Source organism: Bombyx mandarina, chromosome 05 (genome assembly GCF_030267445.1).
Source record: "Bombyx mandarina strain Sakado chromosome 05, ASM3026744v2".
NCBI lineage: Eukaryota > Metazoa > Arthropoda > Insecta > Lepidoptera > Bombycidae > Bombyx > Bombyx mandarina.
The window spans coordinates 14046164-14060631 of NC_143212.1; the positions used below are offsets into that span (position 1 = coordinate 14046164).

The following is a 14468-nucleotide window of genomic DNA, read 5'->3' on the forward strand; positions in this document are numbered from 1 at the left end:
CCGCAAAGCAGTCAACAGGTTCTCGGTACCAAAGGTCCTAACAACCTCACGCAAGACAATTCAACTACTTCCAATGACACTACAGTCAAATCCAACAAGCTACCGTCACAGTCTCTCAATTCTACAATTAATCTTGAATATGAAATAAACCAAATCTACCCCCCTACTGAAATTTCCAAACCGCAAGTACCAACAAACTTACTACCACACAATAAATTTGACATATACAAAGGTGTTAAGCGGATTCATCCATCTACCTCTTCAGAACCATCACAACCGGAAATAAATCAAGCTGAACCTACCTTAGATGACAGTAATATTATAGTCAGTGATTACACGGATGAAACCGACAGCAATTGGTCTCTGGACGAAGAACTAAAGAAGACCCCTAAGTCACTCAAGAAGAAGAAGAAAACTCTCGATGACAGAAGTGAAGAACAAGTTTGGAAGGATATTAAAACAGAGCTGGATCAGTCAGAAACACAACCTCACTTCCCACTCACCTTAGACCAGTTTATTAGTTTTTTAGATAATTCCCGTAGCAAACAAAATCTTCAAGAACTTATCAAAGACTATACGGATGATATCCCGGATCTAATTGATATGTGCACGTTTCTCCGCACTAAAATGAATTTAAATAGGAACCTCAAAAATAGATGTACAAGATTAGTTAAGAAACTAGAACTTATCAAACTGTTAGAAGCCAGTAACAAGCCATAGTCTCTTTTATTACATTTTGCTTAAAAATAAGGTAAGTGATTTAGTTATTTGACAGAATGAAAATTTTACAGTGGAATGTTAACGGTTTTCATAGACGATTAGAGAATATACAACGTATATTAAATGATATTGACCCTCTTTGTATTTGTATCCAAGAAACTAATTTTAAAAATAACTACTGTGCTAAGTTAAAGAATTATATTCATTTTTTCAAAAATCGATCAAATAGCAGTATAGCTAGTGGTGGAGTAGCTACTTATGTAAAATCACACACACTGCCCAAAGAGGTCGATATTATTAGCCCACTAGAAGTGATAGCAATAAGAATAGAATATCCTTTGGCTATTACAATATGTAACGTCTATTTGCCCAATAGCTGCCCCTTAAGTGAAAATGACCTGAATAACCTAAAAAATCAGCTTCCAACACCTTTTTTATTATTGGGTGACTTTAATAGCCACCATTTTTATTGGGGCTCAGATCACTGTGATCTGAGAGGTAAAATTATATCTGACTGGTTAGATGTAGACGAAAATATGATTCTCCTTAATACTAATCAGCCCACACACTTTAATAATAGCAATGGTCACACCAGCAGTATCGATTTAGCCTTTGCTTCACGAAGTATATCAACTTACTTTGACTGGTATGCATTAGACGATCTATACGACAGTGATCACTACCCTATTATGATTACATTAAAGATAGATTTAAGCCCCGAAAATCAAAACGCCCCGCAACACTTCAAATATCAGATGGCAGACTGGCCTAACTTTCGTTCTGATATAGAAATTAAAATTAACCAACTAAGTAGAGTTACACCCGAATCTTTGACCAGAATTAATGACTTAGTTGATGAATTTAATCAAATACTTCTCGGTTCAGCAGAAAAACATATACCTAAAACAACAGGGAAAATTAAAAAAAAACAAGTGCCATGGTGGAACGACGAGTGTGATAAATCACTTAAAGAATCTAAAAGAGCATATAGACTTTATAAAAAAGAAAAAAGAAAAGCCGAATATTACCAAAAAAGTCCAAATCGTTTGGAAGATCTCCAAAATCTTCAAGATTCACTTAAGATAGATTACAAAAGAAAAAGAGCCAATGCTAGAAGAATATTTAAAGAAAGCAGAAAGAAAAGTTGGGAAAGTTTTATCACTTCCATTAATAGTTACACTCCGCCAGGGATTGTATGGCAAAAAATAAACGCTATTAATGGACAAAAAAGCAAAAAACAAACAATAGTCTTAAAAAACAATGATAGACAGTTAAGTGGTGATCCAAAAAATAACTCTGTATTATTAGCGTCTGCTTTTGCTGCAAACTCTAGCTCTAACAATTACAGCCAAGAATTTCTATCTTTTAAAAACCAAATAGAAGAGAATAATAATGTATTCGATTTTTTGGATAATAGTAACTCTATCAATCAAAATATTACAATTCATGAACTGTATTTCTATTTACACCAATTAAAACACTCTAGCCCTGGACCAGACAACATATCTAACACCTTAATCAAAAACCTTCCACTCGTGGCTCTAGAACGACTCCTTGACATTTACAACTTCATTTGGCTCAATCAAGTCTTTCCTGATAAGTGGCGAGAAGCCATTGTTATACCGATTCCGAAACCGGGGAAATTACCAACCTTAACTTCCAGTTACAGACCTATATCGCTCACTTGCAATTTGTGTAAATTACTCGAAAAAATCGTAAGTAATAGATTGAGATGGTATTTAGAACAGAATCAACTAATATCAGCAGTTCAATTTGGTTTTAGACAATATAAGTCAACATTAGATCATCTTGCGTATTTGGAAAACGAAATATTAACATCCTTTGCAATTAAAAATAAGGTTGTGGCGGTTTCCCTGGATTTGGAAAAGGCTTATGAAATGGTGTGGAAACACAGAGTCTTGTTACTCCTGGAACAGATGAGTATTAAAGGTAACACCCTAGCCTTCGTTAGAAATTTTTTAGAAAACAGGAGGATTAGGGTTAAGATAGATGGCATCGTTTCAGATCCTATCAATACCGAGAACGGTCTACCGCAGGGATCTGTGGTGAGCGTAATACTTTTTTTAGTTTCAATTAATAGCGTAACAGAGGTTATAGAAAGACCAGTGAAGGGATGTTTATTTGCGGATGACTTAACCCTTGTATGCAGTGGGAACAGCATTAAACCAACGCAAACACTATTGCAAAATACTTTAGATAAACTAAGTGAATGGTGTCGACATACTGGATTTAAATTTTCAGATACGAAAACTGAATTTATCGTTTTAGCAAAAGGAAAAGAAAGAAACAGTAAGCTTAACAATTAATAATAAACAAATTAAAGAGGTCCGTCATCTAAAAATATTAGGTTTAATCTTTGATCAAAAACTGAACTGGGTCGACCACATAAAAAAACTAAAATCAGATTGTTATAATAGACTCAACGTCATCAAAATTCTATCAGGAAGTAGTTGGGGCTCAGATAGCACATGCATTAAGAATACATACAAAGCATTGATAAGACAAAAAATTGACTATGGCTCTATTATTTATGACTCTGCATCTTCCAATATTTTAAAAACCCTAGAAAGTATACACAACACTAGTTTAAGATTAAGTCTAGGAGCCTTCAGAACAAGCCCAATAAACAGCATTCTAGTTGAAGCAGAGGAAATGCCACTAGCTTTTAGGAGAGAAGAGCTATGCCTGTCATATGCCATTAACCATATAACAAACAACAAAGACTCATTTATACTAAAGGACCCTGTACCATCGGATATAGAATTTAGGTTACAACCAACCCTTTCATCTCCTTTGCGGTTAAGAATTAAAAAATACCTTGCAGAAATAAATTTAGATTTTCCCCCGCTGTTTCCACGTAAACACCACTACTATCCTCCGTGGCACCAATCAAATTTCACAATAAATATGGAAATAGCTCAAAATAATCCCCGAGACACCACATCAGATTATATCTACAAAGATCTTTTCTACGAAATTAAAAATAATCACTTAGACTTCATGATGTACTACACGGACGGCTCAGTCTGTGAAGGTAGATCTGGTTGCGCTATTGTATCTGAAAATTATAGTTGCAAGAATAGACTCCAAGACTATACCTCTATATTCACATGCGAAGCAGTTGCTATACTAGAATGCTTAAACATTATTAAGACAAACACAAATCACAAAAAATATATAGTTTTCACTGATTCAATGTCTACCCTCATGGCCCTTTCAAATAATCACAACAAAAACCCCCTTATTATTCTGATCAAGGAAATTCTAACCGGGCTTATAGATAACAATTACATAATAAAGCTAATCTGGATTCCTAGTCACCAAGGCATATCTGGAAATGAAAGAGCTGACACAGAAGCTAAGAGAGCCACAAAGTTAGCCCAATGTAATTACCTTACTTCTAATATACAGGATCTTAAAAAACACATTAAATGGAAGATTAAAACACTCTGGAATAGCTATTGGGTAAAAGATAATAAAAGTGCTTTATATGATATAAGAAAATCCGTTTTTGAAAAAGGGAATTTTGAGATTAATAATAGAAAAGATCAAGTAGTTTTAAATAGATTAAGAATAGGTCACTGTAACATTACTCACATCCATCTTATTACAAAAGAAGAAATAAAGAAATGTAGTCGATGTGATAGCAATATATCTATTAAGCATTTACTAACTGAGTGCCCAATGTTTAATGCAGAAAGACATACTTCTGCCTTGCCTATGTGTTTGTTTGACTGTTTAAATATTAATGTAAAATGTACTTTAAAATTCCTGAAAATTATAGATTACCATAGATTAATTTAACTATAAGCTTATAGTGGTCGTTAATGACCATTGTTGTTAAAAAGCGACCTTAAATAAATAAATTAAAAAAAAAAAAAAAATATGGATTCGTTTACCAATAAAAAAAACATAATATACCAGTTTTCGCGCGTTTCAACGTGAATATGTATAAAAGAAAAATCCACATTCGCAATTTATATTTCTCGGTGACATTAAACAATTTTTATCTGGAGCCCTTTGAAACAAAAGCTCGAGCCGAACGACAAACAAAAAAGAAAATAGCAGAAATATTACGGACGCTCCCAGATAGTTCTTGATATAAAACTTCCACAGAAAAATTTGCGTTGATGTCACGAAACACATACACACATGGCCTACAATACTGCAGATAACAGATTGAGGATGTCGCGATGTGAATTGTTTTGAGTTTTTGCAAATATCTGCATTAAAAGTATTATTTTCTTCGATGTTTACGAGTCGTAGAAATAATAAATAATTAAAACTACTTTTAGAGTTTAATCTAGCGTTTCTTATTGTTATTATATTATTTTCGACGCTAAAAAGACTTCAACTAAAGTGTTATTTTATTTTTATTGCCCTTATAGGCAGACGAGCATACGGCCCACCTGACGGTGAGTGGTTACCGTCGCCCATAGACAGCAATGCCAGAGGCAGAGCCAAGCCGCTTACTACCGCTTTATACTCTCCACAAGCCTCGTTTGAAGAAGGACATGTCATAGCGCTCGGGAAACACCGTAGAGGGGAGCTCATTCCATAGCCGGATGGTACGTGTTATTCGTTGACATTTGAATTTTACAATAAAAAACACGATATTAAACCATAAAGCTAGTTTTAATTGTACATTATAAGTAATAACTCTTTACCACAATATACAATTTTCGGTAGAATGAAGCTTATTCTTCTTCAAAAGAAATCGTCGTTACCGTGAGTTGTAACTTGTCGAAGCAGGTCATTGATTACCAATATCGCCTAAACAGAAAAGGATAGATAGATTTGTCTACTCTTTACAATCTACCCGCAGTTTGTCAGTCTACCCGTGATTATGGTGTTAGGAGGGCTGAAATATCGGAGGACGTTAAAAGTAAAAAACGTAAAAAAGTAAAAAACGTGGTGAGACCTTGTTAAATAATATTACCTACCTTTCAAGTCTGACATCTTGAAGTCACCCAAACAACGCAACTAAAATGCTTATATTGTTGCAAAATTACACAAAATGATCCAAAAATGTCGCTTGACTATTTAATTGTATCTTGTAATAATTGTACACTTTTTTGTTTTAAAAAAAACGTATTAAGATTCCTTTGAAAGCAAGCAATTAATTATGATTTATTTTACATCTAAATTATTTTGAGATTGCCTCAAAGCTGTCAATGTCAATATAACCTGATATATGTACACGAATGCTCACGAAGCCTTATTACAATATTTTTATTATTATAGGCGACGATCCGCTTAAACTGTTCGTTCTTCTAGGAATGCGAATCAACAAAGCTTTTATTCATTAATTACGAATTTAGTAGCATTTTCAAACTCATAACTTTAGGTTAGCCATATTTTATGTAATGCAAAAATGTTGCCAGACATAGCACAGCTATAATCTACCGTACAAATATAATACTTTGTTTGCGGTCTCTATTAAAACGTCAATTCGGGACCTCCGCGGTCTATTGTATACAATTACAAGATGTGTTTATTCCAGCGCAATCTGTCAGCTGGAACCGACCTGTCCAGATATAAATAATAAGGATTTATTCACATGTTACTAGTTTAATTTATAGCTACTTGTGACAATGCTGGGATGTGATATCGAGACATCGAGTTTGCGTCTTTTTTTACAGCGTCTTCCTCTTTTTGTATTACGATTAGAAAATAAATCGATTTTTTTTTTTGATAGGTCGTAATATTTCAATCAAAAAAGTAAGTTTGCGAGCGAGTTTCATAAGAATGCAGTAAACTTCAAGAATGTTTTTTATGCGGCCGTAATAAGATAGATTAGAGCAATACCAGGGGCAGAGCCAAGCCACTACCTATCGTAAGTAATAAATAATAACAATAAATTCTCGGAAATGAATGATATACTAAAAATCATATTTTTTATTTTTTATTTGATGAGTGGACGAGCTCACAGCCCACCTGGTGTTCAGAGGTTACTGGAACCCATAGACATATACAACGTAAATGCGCCACGCACCTTGAGATATAAGTTCTAAGGTCTCAGTATAGTTACAACGGCTGCCCCACCCTTCAAACCGAAACGCATTACTGCTTCACGGCAGAAATAGGCAGGGTGGTGGTACCTAGCCGCGCGGACTCAAAAGAGGTCCTACCACCACTAAATAGATAACATATAGAATAAGACTAGTATAAGCTTTTTGAATAGCCTATCCTTCATGACCAAAACTATTTTATGGCAGAAGTGAGAAGTGCGAACGTAATTACGTGTTGCAAAATACACTGTACTTAATGTATTTTATTTCAATATGACGACTTTGTATGGCGTGGTCAATGCAACATTAAAACAGATAATGGCATATTACCCCGGTCATCGTTCTCGTCGAACCCGTCGCTTGCGACGAAGGGCTCGGCGAGTAAATTAACCCACAGACGCAGCCCACTGAGTTTCTCGCCGGATCTTCTCAATGGGTCGCGTTTCCGATCCGGTGTTAGATTCTGCGAAGCACTGCTTTTGCTAGGGTTAGTTTTAGCACCGTCGTCAGGGTTGAGCACCGTGAGCTCACCTACTACTTAAGGTTGCGCTGAAATGGTCTCTCAAGACCATCAGCTTAGGTAGGAAAAAAATACATCTTAACTTTTTTTATTTTTTTTTATTGCCTTTGTAGGCAGACGAGCATACGGCCCACCTGATAGTGAGTGGTTACCGTCGCCGATGGACTTCAGCAATGCCAAGGGCAGAGCCAAGCCGCTGCCTACCTTTCGTTTACACACATGCATACACACACACAAATATATGTATAAATAAATGAATGCAAAATCGCGGTCGAGAAGTCGCGGTCCTTAAGTCACGTTGTCTTGTAATACTAGAAACGATCTGTTCTAAGGGTGCCGTAAATGTTGCAATCAAAGGCGCCGCACGCGACCTAACACAATCAAATTATAAGCATCATAACTCACGATCCGGTCTAGACTTTACCACGAACAAAGCATGCAATTGTAGCTCTTAACGCGTGACATTTAGACTGAGAACTACTTAACAAATTTTCGAATCTTGATTCATTTATGATGGATAGCAATTTGAGCCGTAACGCTAAGGAATAGTTCTTAAATTTGACTGGAGCAGTTACGCTAGATAGAACAGCTGGTCTACATCAATAAGCCAGCTTTTGCAAAGACTTTATTGCATAACGATTAGTTATAAACGAGCTATGACCTAGGCTTTTGTTTGACAAAGGAACAGAACTGTACTTCTAAAAGATTAGTGAGTCGTTGCGAAATCTAATTTTAGGTCCGGCTTCCAATTTTGAAAAGATTTAACAAAACCGACGCTGATATTCTTTTTTATTTCCATCCGCTAACAGATTGGAAATGAATACAAATATGTTAGTCTCATAACTTTATTGCCTAGAGATAATTTGACCATATTTTGTGACTGTAAAACACAGTGATAGTTTCATTATTAGACATAAGTATCATAGACATAAAATACGGCTAAGAATAAAGCAATTCATCTGAGGCATAGATACTTATGTTTCTCAGAGAAACATTTAATTTTGAAAAATATTTCAACGATTCACTGAATATTACGTACAACGGTATTATTAAATTATCTGTTACATCTTCTCATACTATATGCCTTTAAAACAAACAAAAAACATTCGCTCATATTTACCAAGATATAAAAACGACTGTAAATAATGAATACAGTTATTTTATCAACTACCATGAAACTGAACAGATAAGAATATATTATCTTTTTAATTCAAGACAGCAAGAAAGAAACTTATGTGCAAAAGCTCCGAAAATCAGAGAGAAAGATCTTTACTGTTTGTATGACGCTTAGGTTAAACAAAGTAGCGTAGACACTGGCCACTCCATTGTAACAGATAAACAAGCGAGATTATACTTCCGAATGTCAGAATTTTTGTACCCAAAAAACTTGAACCTCATTTTCTAATCTCTACTTTGTGGTTCTGCAAATTAGTCTCATGTTAAGATAGTGTTTTTTACAATAAATTAGCTAGACTGAACAGCAGAATGTGACTCTAAATCTGCTAAGTATAATAAAAATTTATAAACAAACCTGAAAAATACAGCCGTAGTATATATTTTTGTGACAACGTCATTACTTCATTATCGACACATAACACGTTTTATTTTTTTATATTTTTATTCCTGAAGATGCTTACGTCACGTGCCAGTTGCTATTAAGGGGCCAATATAATCAGACTTAAAGATAACGTCAGCATTTTTGAAATAACAACTTCGAACTTCGACTGTGTTAGTGTTAGCAGAAATTAGTATCATACCCATGCAGACTTAAATTACAACCCGTACGGACATATTATTATATAAGATTATCTATAATATTTCTTCTTAAAGCAAAACACTACGTGATTCATCTAAATCAGAGTTTTATTTATTAAATACAGATATCTTTTACTTAATAAATATCAACTAATGAAATAACTACTAACCTAAAACAGAGAATCGACAATTAAATGTTCATGCTTTACTATTCTTGTATTCAAACTTGAGTCGTCTTTTTCTTTTTTATAATAGAGCAAATTCACAAAGAGTTTTAATGAATTATATATGTCGGCGCAAATATGACTATTTACCTACTGATCATCAACTAATTACTCTGTGATAAGAAATTGATGTTAAACAGTCCCTTTTATTGTAATTTCAATACTTTAAAATCTTGTAAACACGCTCACGTGTTTAATACTTGTAAACACGCTGACGTGTACGAAGTCCTATAAATACGGCCGCGCTGTCTAGCGTTGATTCACCCATGCATCAGCCCGATGAGTTTCTCGCCGGATCTTCTCAGCGGGTCGCGATTCCGATCCGGTAGTAGATTCATTCGCGAAACAATTGCTCTTGAGTTGTTAGGTCTCCTTCGGAGGCGCTCGGGCAGTTGTTAGCAAATCCCACCCCTCTTGGCTGAGCCTTTGCTCGCCCACCTGTCCTGGTGAAACTGGAAAGGCCTTCGGGCCACCAGTAAACTTTCAATCATAAAAAAAAAAAAAAAAAAAAAAAAAGCGTTGATTCATTCGTGTCCGAGCCGTAGTACAGTACGGATCTCTCTGTAACGTTGTTATGCTTCTCGTGCAATATACGCAGTTCTCGTGAAGTTTTGTTTTGGAAGCCCAAATATGAGTCATCATCGAGAACTTAAAGACGGTGACGTCAACAATGCTGACGTCACACTTTTTAAAAACATTCCTTCAGCGTTTCTCCTCCGTCATATATTTTAATTATATACCTAGTCAGGTCATAAATGATATGATATCATAACGTATAATGATATGTGTGAATCTAGAAAAGTTTTCAAGTCTAGACTAAAGTGGTGCCAAGATCATGAGGACCAAATAAAAATGGATATTCTAGCCTCACACCATTCTAAAAGTGATTTTCGTGGCTTTTGGAAACACACAAATAAATTAAAGAATAGGCCGACAATACCTGTGAGCGTCGGTGGCGTGAGTGAACCAGAACAAATTGCCAACATGTTCAAAGAACGCTTCTTTGTAAAATCTACTTTAGGACTCGCTGGGTCGGTGCTTGATATTGAACACGGCAGGGAAATTGGAGTGGCATTTACGTCTAAGGATGTTAAAAAGACAATTAGGTCAATGTCACGTGGTAAGTCTCCGGGACATGACGGGCTCAGCATTGAGCACCTGCGTTATGCGGGCGTGCACATCTCTAGGGTTCTCTCAATGCTGTATAACATTTGTGTGGGTCATAGTTATTTGCCAAGGGAAATGATACGAACAATAGTTGTACCAATAGCTAAAAATAAGACTGGAGACCTTGCAGATAGCAGTAACTATAGGCCTATCTCACTAGCTACTGTTATATCCAAAGTGTTGGACAGCATGCTTAACTTTAAACTAAATAAATATGTAAATCTTCATGATAACCAATTCGGATTCCGTTCAGGTTTGTCGACAGAGAGTGCAATCTTAAGTCTTAAGCATGCTGTCAAATACTACACGCGGCGAGGAACACCTGTTTATGCCTGCTTTCTTGATCTGTCCAAGGCGTTTGATTTGGTTTCCTATGACCTCTTGTGGAAAAAGTTGGAAAATATTAAACTACCCACGGAAATAAATAACATTCTAAAGTTTTGGTATGGGAACCAGATCAACAATGTGCGATGGGCTGGGGCTTTGTCTCTTCCGTATAGGTTGGAGTGCGGGGTGAGACAAGGCGGGTTGAGTTCGCCTACGCTCTTCAACCTGTATATGAATGAGCTGATCGGCGAGCTCAGTAGGACCAGGATTGATTGTTTCATAGACGGGGTGTCCGTAAACAACATCAGCTACGCAGACGATATGGTGCTGCTGAGCGCGTCTATCTGTGGCCTAAGGCAACTTGTTTCTTTGTGTGAGGGATACGCCAAATCACACGGTTTGGTGTACAACTGTAAAAAGTCGGAGATCATGGTCTTTGAGACCAGGGGTGGGACGCATGATAAAATACCTCCCGTAGTACTCAACGGAACGCCATTGACAAGAGTTTATAAATTTAAATATCTCGGCCATGTGTTGACCCCTGATCTCAAAGATGATGAAGATATTGAACGAGAGCGGAGAGCGTTGTCGGTTAGAGCAAACATGATAGCTCGCAGGTTTGCACGGTGTTCACTTAAAGTCAAGGTCACCCTCTTTAGGGCCTACTGTACTAACTTTTACACGTGCAGCTTGTGGGCTGGATATACTCAAAGATCGTACAATGCTCTCCGTGTTCAATACAATAACGCGTTTAGGGTGCTGGTGGTGCTGCCCCGCTTTTGTAGCGCATCAGGGATGTTTGCAGACGCGCACATAGATTGTTTTTACGCTACCATGCGTAAGAGGTGTGCATCTCTGGTAAACAGAGTGAGGGCCAGCTCCAACAGTATCCTGAGCATGATCGCAAGCAGGCTGGACTGTACATACATGGGTCGCTGTGGTGCCATCTCCCATGGGATGTTACCACAGTAATTCATTGTGATCTAAATATAACTAATAACATAGGTCAAGTTTTATTAACAATTTATATGAGTCATGGATACTTGAAATAAAAACATTATTATTATTATTATTATAAATTCTGTCACATGTTTAATGCAAAATAATTGAAACAAGTTTATTCATTATGTAACCATTCATATACCAAAATGAACTTAACAAAACATAGATTCTTATGACACTAAAGTTTATTCAAAATGACCTCCGTGATTTTGAATACAGGCCTTCAATCTGCGCGGCCAGTCGTCTATCGCAGCACGAACGAGGTCCATGTCAATATCGGCGGCTGCCTTAATCAAGGATGTCTTGAGTGACTTCAAATTGGGATGAGGCTTTAAGCACGCCTTTTCCTCCAAGTGTTGCCATATCTTGTAATCTAACGGATTCAAATCTGGAATGGAGGAGGGCCAGTCTTCGTGCCGGATGAAGTCAATTTCACGCGCCGCCAGCCAGTCTTGTGTGCTCTTCGCTCTATGAGCTGGCGCCGAATCTTGTTGGAATACCCAGTGCCTGTTATTGAACATGGTATGAGAAACAGGTTCCACAAGGTTCGTCAGGACTGTATTTTGATACACAACTGCATTCGTTTTTACACCTTTCTAACAAAAATGTACCTCTGTTAAGCCCCAATAAGAAACTCCCAACCATACCATGAGCGAGCATGGAAAATGACCTCGTTGGACACGCGAAATACGGTTGCTCGCTTCTTCACTACTGTGTGCGTACACCTTATCATTTTGTTTGTTGTAGCTCTCTTCTACGGTAAAAATTTTTTCATCCGAAAAAAGAATTTCCCGATATTTTTTTCCCGCGTACCGCTTCAACAAAGCGCGGCATCTCTTCAGTCTCAGATCCATTAGACGAGCATTCAAACAATGTCCTGTTTTTCTTCGATATGCCCGAAGCCCTAAGTCTTCATTTAATACCCTTTTCACCGTGGTTCTGCTTAACTCCATCTGAAGGGCCAACAGTTTCTGCTTACGTTCGGGATTTCTTTGAATTCGCGCCTTCACAGCTTTTATCACTGCTGGAGTCCTAACAGACCGAGGGCGACCACTTCTTGACCTGTCGTCTACACTAGAGTCTTCATTGTATCGTTTGATGGTACGATGAATGAATCTTTTGGTTATATTCAAGTTTTTCAGTATGTTAAAAATTTGAATTGGGCGTAACCGCAACGATGCAACGCAATAACTGCAACACGGTCTTCTTTAAGCGTCCACTCCATATTTAAAAATGAGTAAAAGTTCTAAAAGTATACATTTTTATTTTCGTGAACAATTCGATATTCGAATTCAATAAACTTTTTTGTGGCCAGCATTCTAAAAGAAAAGTTTTTACTGTGTGACAATACTTATGACCTGACTAGTTATTTTTATTCCGATCGAGAAAAAACACGTTTCTTTCTTTGTCCCACTTGTGGCTCCCTCTTATGGTTGAATGCTGAACTGATACATACCCAAATATTAATGTTTCTGTCAACGCCAACACAAAGCTTACATATATATATTTTTTTTCTTAAATGTTTTTTTTTTCTATTGACCTCGTAGGCTAGCGAGTATATGGCTCACCTAACGGGGGATTTTAATTGTCACTCAAAGACGTCAGCAATGCCGGGAGCAGAGTCAAGACAATGCCTACCGTTAAACTACGAGTATATATAACTAAAATGTAAAGAAGTTGGATATTTGTAGTGTATCGTCGCTGTCAAACCAAAATCTGCATGTGCAAAAAGTCTATTTTGAATTAACGAGTAAAAATATTTTCGTATAAAATTTTATATTTATGATGGTGAATTTTTAAGAACTACATCAAATGAAAGCTATAGATAAATATTAAAGCAATAGATACATAACAGGTTTTTTTATACGGTAGATATGGCTGTAAACTATACGAAAAGGTCAAAAAGTAAAAATATCAAAAAGTGCACATAGCAAATTTTGGTTTGACAACGACGGTATGTTATGGAACGGCAATTGTCACTATTAACGTCTTGATTAGTTCTGCCACAAAGCTATCACGTTTCAAAATCAAGGAAGCCGTGACTTCAATACGAATGTCTCGATATTTTTTAGCCTTTAGCGTTCGTCTTTGGGCTAAATGCCGCAGTATGAATAAAAGACAGAAACCAGCCATAAAAGAAGCAATTTGCGAGAGATAAACACTCCTCAATTACTACAGTTTTGTCCAGAGTGCTTAACTTAGGAGAATTTTGATCGTGAATAGTGAGAGGTTTTCCTTGTGCTTTGTTTGAGTTTGTGGTTTTCGGGAATTTATTTTTGTCACTTAACGAGTAAAAAACCGTTATGGGTTACTCGGCGACCCTTAGTCAGAAAAACGTTTGATTCATCAACTATGCTGTCGAACCTCGCTTTTTTTTTGCTTTGTAATTTTGTATCTTAAATTGAGTATACATTTTTCGACTGCGGACAGATATTTTATTTTCAAATAAATTTGAGGGTCTTTTACATATAAAATCTAAAAAATATATGCTTCTCCGATATCTGTTCAAAAAGTATTCCTATTAAATAGATTCTGTTTGAATTTTATCAACATTTTGCGAAGATTCATCTGTTGTTTTGCTTAAAATGACACAATATCGCACCACAATCAGAAGCCAGAAGATGCACGTGACTAGGAGATTTATGTAAATAGTAGTGCAAGGTAGAGGGGGAAGAGGTCGACCGAAGAAAACATGGATGGAGTGTGTGAATGACGATATGA

The 14468-nt window shown here is 36.5% G+C and overlaps 2 protein-coding genes across 2 annotated transcripts; both read left to right on the top strand.

Annotated features, from left to right (window-relative positions):
- The first annotated feature begins 1256 nt into the window (after positions 1-1256).
- On the top strand, positions 1257-10705 carry LOC149503012 (uncharacterized). The gene is made up of 5 exons (XM_089727508.1): positions 1257-2786; positions 3010-3795; positions 4000-4115; positions 10049-10453; positions 10672-10705. Exons 1-5 carry the CDS (start codon positions 1257-1259, stop codon positions 10703-10705), a joined length of 2871 nt encoding a protein of 956 aa, XP_089583634.1.
- A 317-nt stretch (positions 10706-11022) lies between these two features.
- LOC149503013 (uncharacterized) lies at positions 11023-11732 on the top strand. The gene has a single exon (XM_089727887.1). It carries the CDS (start codon positions 11067-11069, stop codon positions 11715-11717), a length of 651 nt encoding a protein of 216 aa, XP_089584013.1. The 5' UTR covers positions 11023-11066; the 3' UTR covers positions 11718-11732.
- Positions 11733-14468: the final 2736 nt, after the last annotated feature.

Coding starts and splice junctions, on each gene's coding strand:
- LOC149503012 (XM_089727508.1), top strand. CDS start 1,257: ATGATTCTCCTTAATACTAATCAGCCCACACACTTTAATAATAGCAAT. Junction 4,116..10,048: donor GAAGCTAAGAGAGCCACAAA/GTTAGCCCAATG, acceptor GTGTGAATCTAG/AAAAGTTTTCAAGTCTAGAC. Junction 10,454..10,671: donor TCTAGGGTTCTCTCAATGCT/GTATAACATTTG, acceptor GATTCCGTTCAG/GTTTGTCGACAGAGAGTGCA.
- LOC149503013 (XM_089727887.1), top strand. CDS start 11,067: ATGGTGCTGCTGAGCGCGTCTATCTGTGGCCTAAGGCAACTTGTTTCT.